This window comes from Bombina bombina, unplaced genomic scaffold (genome assembly GCF_027579735.1).
Source record: "Bombina bombina isolate aBomBom1 unplaced genomic scaffold, aBomBom1.pri scaffold_1173, whole genome shotgun sequence".
Lineage (NCBI taxonomy): Eukaryota > Metazoa > Chordata > Amphibia > Anura > Bombinatoridae > Bombina > Bombina bombina.
The window spans coordinates 80669-86668 of NW_026511094.1; the positions used below are offsets into that span (position 1 = coordinate 80669).

A 6000-nucleotide genomic window follows, 5' to 3' on the forward strand; every position below is an offset into this window, starting at 1 on the left:
TCCTTGGAGCAGTGGCTAGTCCGAATGGGAGAGCCACAATAGGTAATGTTTGTCCAGAAAGGCGAACCTTAGGAACTGATGATGATCTTTGTGGATAGGAATATGCAGATACGCATCCTTTAGATCCACGGTAGTCATAAATTGACCCTCCTGGATTGTAGGTAACGATGGCACTCTGAGAAATTTGTTTAGAATAGTAACAAGCATTGGCGCGCTAGAAGTACTAGGGGTCGCCTGCGCGGGCATAACTGGTATAGACACAGAAGGAGATGATGTAGAACTATGTCTACTTCCTTCATCTGAGGAATCATCCTGGGCAACTTTACAATTTGTGACAGTTCTGTCCTTACTTTGTTTGGACGCAATGGCACAATTATCACACTATATTTGAAGGGGGAACCCCATTGGCTACCATACATACAGAACATGATCTATCTGAAGGTACAGACATGTTAAACAGGCTTAAACTGGTTAATAAAGCACAAAAACCGTTTTAAAACAAAACCGTTACTGTCTCTTTAAATGTTAAACAGGGCACACTTTATTACTGAATATGTGAAAAACTATGAAGGAATTATCCAATCTTTACCAAATTTTCACCACAGTGTCTTAATACATTCAAAGTATTGCACTCCAATTTTCAAGCTGTTAACCCTTAAAATGTGGAAACCGGAGCCGTTTTTAATTTTAACCCCCTTACAGTCCCAGCCACAGCCTTTTCTGCAACTTCACCAATCCCATGGGGGTATATGATACCAAATGAAGCCTTCTAGGAACGTTTTTAGTGGATTCCAGACCCTCACACATGCAGCTGCATGTACTGAACTCAAAATTAACTGCACAGTAATGGCGCGAAAATGAGGCTCTGCCTACTACAGAGAAAGGCCCTTCCTGACTGGGAAGGTGTCTTAACAAGTGCCTGGTGCTAAAAACGTTCCCCAATGTTATAAAAGTGTGAAATACTACTTCAAACTGCATATAATACTTAAATAAAGCAATCGATTTAGCCCCTAAAAGTGTCTACCAGTTTATAGCCCATAATAAGCCCTTTATTCTGTTTGAGACTAAGAAAATGGCTTACCAATCCCCATGAGGGGAAAATGACAGCCTTCCAGCGTTACACAGTCTTGTTAGAAATATGGCTAGTCATACCTTGAGCAGAAGAGCCTGCTGTTTCCCCCAACTGAAGTTACTTCATCTCAACAGTCCTATGTGGAAACAGCAAACGATTTTAGTAACTGCTGCTAAAATCATAATCCTCTCACAAACAGAAATCTTCATCTCTTTCTGTTTCAGAGTAAATAGTACATACCAGCACTATTTTAAAATAACAAACTCTTGATAGAAGAATAAAAAACTACAACTAAACACCACAAACTCCTCACCATCCCCCAGGAGATGCTACTTGTTCAGAGCGGCAAGGAGAATGACTGGGGGGGCGGAGCCTGGGAGGGACTATATGGACAGCTCTTGCTGTGTGCTCTCCTTGCCTTTCCCTGTGGGGGAGGAGAATATCCCACAAGTAATGGATGACACCGTGGACCGGACACACCAATGTTGGAGAAATGTGGGTGTTTCATGTCTTTTCATACACTAAAAATATGTTTAACCTGTTTAAAATGTGCTCTTTTATAAACAAGAGATATTGTTAGAGAGCAGTCATTTTACATATACTACTATAGATTTGATAGCTTTGAATGGTAAATAAACATATGCATTTATTATGTTTTTACCTTCCAACCATCAACCAAGGACACAAATGACATAAAAATGTAAATGCTTTACCGTGCATTAACCAATTAACACCCTTAGGATGTTTCATTCCGCTCTAACAGCGCTGGTTTATAACGCCCTTTTTACAACATCCTATGTAAAAGGATAAATTAGACTGGGGTGCGTTGCCCAGCATTGTAGGTAGTCCAACATGATCCAATCTCGGACTTGAAATCACGTGATCGCATTGGCAATTCATTGCCCAGGCATGAAGTGGTTAAACACATGAAAGATTGTTTATAGACTTCCATAAATGTGAGTAATATTATTGGTGGATTTTTATGTAAAGCTGCAACTATGTAAAATAAACGTGTGACATGCGTCTTACCATGTTTTGTTTGAGAACATTTTCTTTTGGTGCAGACTCCTCACATTTGTGATTGTGCAAGTCCCACTGACAGTTCCACTGGCTGGTTACACAAGAAATGCATCTGCAAGTGTAAAGCACATGCACAGTAAATATACGATTTTTTGTTTATTTTATATATATATATATATATATATATATATATATATATATATATATATATATATATATATATATATATATATATATATATATATATATAATAAAAATGGTAAATACTCACGGTAGGTTTTCCGAGAGATACATCGCTTCTTTACAGTCATAAAACGGGTATGAAAAATTGGCAAAAAAAGTCCTTTTTCTTTCAAAGTACAGACTGACTGTCACATTAACGCTATCTAGAAAACAAGAATACAATTTGTGAGTACAACAGAAAAGAAACACCAAAACTTTCAAAAACTGCATCGTTTTATGCTGTAACTGCAATTACAATTTTTACTGGTGTAAGTTTGCTCAGTGCAAATTTTAAAGATAAATCAAGCATTCTGAATTTGTATAACGGTACAAAAATGACAAACTCATGTTAAAGTTGATTAGTGTGAAAACTGAAATAGAAATATCAGCTATATAATACTGATATGCCAATGATATAATAAAATGAGCCCAAAAAAGCAAAACTAAGCATAACCATGCTTTTACCTTTTCCTTTCTGGGTGGGTGGAATAATAGTAGGGGGAGGGCAAGAAACAGTCCCATCTTCTTCCAGAACTGCAAAGGACTTTACGTCTCCAAACTCACACATCAACCCGTCCTCGTCTTTTAACGTAATTGTAGGTGCCAAAGATAGCGTCACCTGAATGCAGAACACATGACAAATGTTAGTGTCCACTAACCTGATGCACTTTTGCCAGGAAATTACTACCATTCATACTTTTTAAAAGTCAAAATGAAACTTTCATGATTCAGATATTCTGAAAAACAGTTCCACTTTACCACGAGCATGTGCACAGTGTATATATGTATAGGAGTCTGTGATTAGATGAGGATAGAAAAGGAAATGTCAATTTGTTTGAAAAAAATAAAATCAACTGCTTGTTTGAAACTGAATTGTTATTGCATTGCCTTTTTATTATGAATTTGTTGAATCATGCAATTTCACTGTACTTTAACCACCTTACGCTTTTGTGTAAAAATGGTGCTTTTCCAATAGTTTTTAGAGCGGCAACAAAGTAAACTATGAATTCTGCAAATCAAATAGCTGGTTTAGCAATTTGCTGAATTTTGGATAAAAACGTTTAATTTTTACACAAATGCAAGAGTTGCTTAATGTACCTTTAATACTGTACATCTTGGTTCTTGGGGAGATAAAGATCATTCAAATAAATATTTTTTTTTTAATTTGCACCATTAATTTATGATGAAAAGTCTTTCAAGAGAATATCTGCATTCAGCTAAATATTCATGAAATAAATTATTTATGTTACTTTGTTACTTAAACAAATTTATAAAAAAAGATCAACGGTCTAATCCCTTTCAAGATAACATAACCCAAAGATAAAACAATTTCTCTGAACATTTGCAAGAAGCCAAAAAGGTAAGGCACGTTAAAAGCTTGATTAGAACTCCATAATAAAACTAACTAGGAATGAATGAAATAATTAACTAATATTTAGGCTGATGGGAGAAAAAGAAAGTCAGCACCAGTTTATATATTACATTTGCTTGTGCAAATTAAAGAAACAAAGTACAAAACAAAGTATTATAATATTTGTTCTATATATATTAAATACTAATGGATGTCCATGTATGGGGGGGGGGGGGGTAATAGAATATAGATGTGTGACCTATCCAGTAGGCAAATGATATAGTGCCCTGCATAGAAACACATATTTCCTGTAAATTTCAGTGTTCGATACAGCCATTTACTTCTATTATTAAATGTATTTTTTCTCATGACATCCTTTGTTGAAAAGCATACCTAGGTAGGCTCAGGATCAGAAATGCACTACTGGTAGCTAGCTATTATTGGTGGCTACACACATATACCTCCTGTTATTGGTGCACTAGATGTGCAGGAAATACATACAGTACATAACTACAACTGGACATTAAACGACTCTTGCTTTTGTGTAAAAATGTTACATTGTCTCACGCTTAATAGAGAAACGGAAAAGCAAAATCTGTAACCTACAATTTTAAAACACTTCCAACTGCCTAAACCAGCTATTTGATTTGCCGCTTTAGTAGGCTACAGAATTTGCTTTTTAGCCTCTTTAGGGAGCGTGGGGACAAGCACCATTGTAAAAAAAATAAAGGTTGTCAATGGCCTTTTAAATAAATCTGGTACATTCTATTTTAAAAATAAAAATAAATAATAAGCAGGGTTTCTTATGTTTAGTACTAGGCATGTGTGTTTGTCAGTTTATTTAGCTGCTGAATGTGGCGGCCACTCACAGCATTCGGCTCATTTTGTAGCCGGAATTATTCTTGTGAAAGTGCATCACACTAATATCCGTGCAAATCCAGATCTTAGAAATATGTCTTTGAAAAGAGCAGAATGTTGCGACCGTCCGCCTTCTTCTGCATTTAGCAGCTAACGAAACTGTGTAATGCACATGCCTATTTAGTACCCATACATCTGTTATGGAGGATTTTCAGACTTCGGTGAAAAAGTCTAGTCTTCTTCCTGATGCAGATAATGGAGAAGGCTAATAATACCGACAGAGGCTAAGGAATATGTGAGTTTGTTAAAATAAATAAAAATAATTATATAAATGTCTGTGTAAATATAAAAACTCTACCACTGTATTTAAAGCACTAGGTTATACTTTACCATCACTTTAAATGCTTTTAAAACATTTACTCTTTATGTGCCCTTCAATGCTTAAAGGGATAATAAACCAAAATGTTTTCTTTCGTGATTCAGATAGAGCATGCAATTTTAAGGAACTTTCTAATTTACTCCTTGGTTCAGCACCTGGGTAGCAGTGCTTTCTGACTGGAAGCTAAATGTAGCCATCAATCAGCAAGCGCTATCCAGGGTGCTGAACCAAAAATGGGCCGGCTCCTATGCTTACATTCCTGCTTTTTTAAATAAGAGAAAAGAGAACAAAGAAAAATTGATAATAGGAGTAAATTAGATGCTTAAAATGGCATGCTCTATCTGAATCATGAAATAATTTTCCTGGGTTCAGTATCCCTTTAATTATATAAGCTAAAAATATATAAAATTGACTTTAATGACCATTTCATTTATTTTTTAAAAAAAAAGGTTATCCATGCTTTCTTGCTCAGATTTTATCTGTGTACAGCCTGAAAATGTTCCTTTAAACAATAATATCTTTATTTGAACAATAACAAATGTCACTGCTTACCTTGTTTAGTGTTATGCTGCTCATGTTACTTGGATTGGCGCTCTCAATTGACATGCACTTTCCATTGCGACTCCACAACCAATGATTCTCATCAGCAGCCCGAGCACAATCAATCTTTCTTGAGCATCTGAGAAACAAGTGGAGGCATAAGCCTTGCTTGAATAAAATGTTTAAAAACTATAATAAATAAATCTATCAAGTTTACTGACAAAAACTGTTAGAGGGATGAAATAGGTGAGTGTTCATGTAAATTTAAAGAGACAAAACACTTAAAATTAAAATCCACACGACTGCATTATAGTTTTGAATACAGGTATGTTTGTAAAACACATGTATTAACACAGATGCTTCTTGTAAAGGTTGTAGATTTTACTGTATATGGAGCATATGCCCCATGCACTCAGGCACTGTGCCAGCTCAGAAAACCATAAATTGTGTAAAATGATTTACTAAAACGTGTGCATGATTTACTAAAAATGTGTGTACGATTTAGTAAATTGTGCACACTTTTTAGCAAATCATGAGCACAATTTGAGTAATAGATTA

The 6000-nt window shown here is 35.4% G+C and overlaps 1 protein-coding gene across 1 annotated transcript in view; it reads right to left on the reverse strand.

The window, feature by feature from the left end:
* The window catches only part of LOC128643598 (plexin-B2), a gene marked incomplete at its 5' end in the record, with an annotated part of 65900 nt that extends 60319 nt beyond the window's left edge, over window positions 1–5581 (reverse strand). The window contains 4 exons of the mRNA XM_053696442.1: window positions 2102–2204; window positions 2364–2478; window positions 2780–2933; window positions 5455–5581. Coding sequence (XP_053552417.1) covers window positions 2102–2204; window positions 2364–2478; window positions 2780–2933; window positions 5455–5581 — 499 coding nt within the window. The remainder of the gene's footprint in view (window positions 1–2101; window positions 2205–2363; window positions 2479–2779; window positions 2934–5454) is intronic.
* Window positions 5582–6000: the final 419 nt, after the last annotated feature.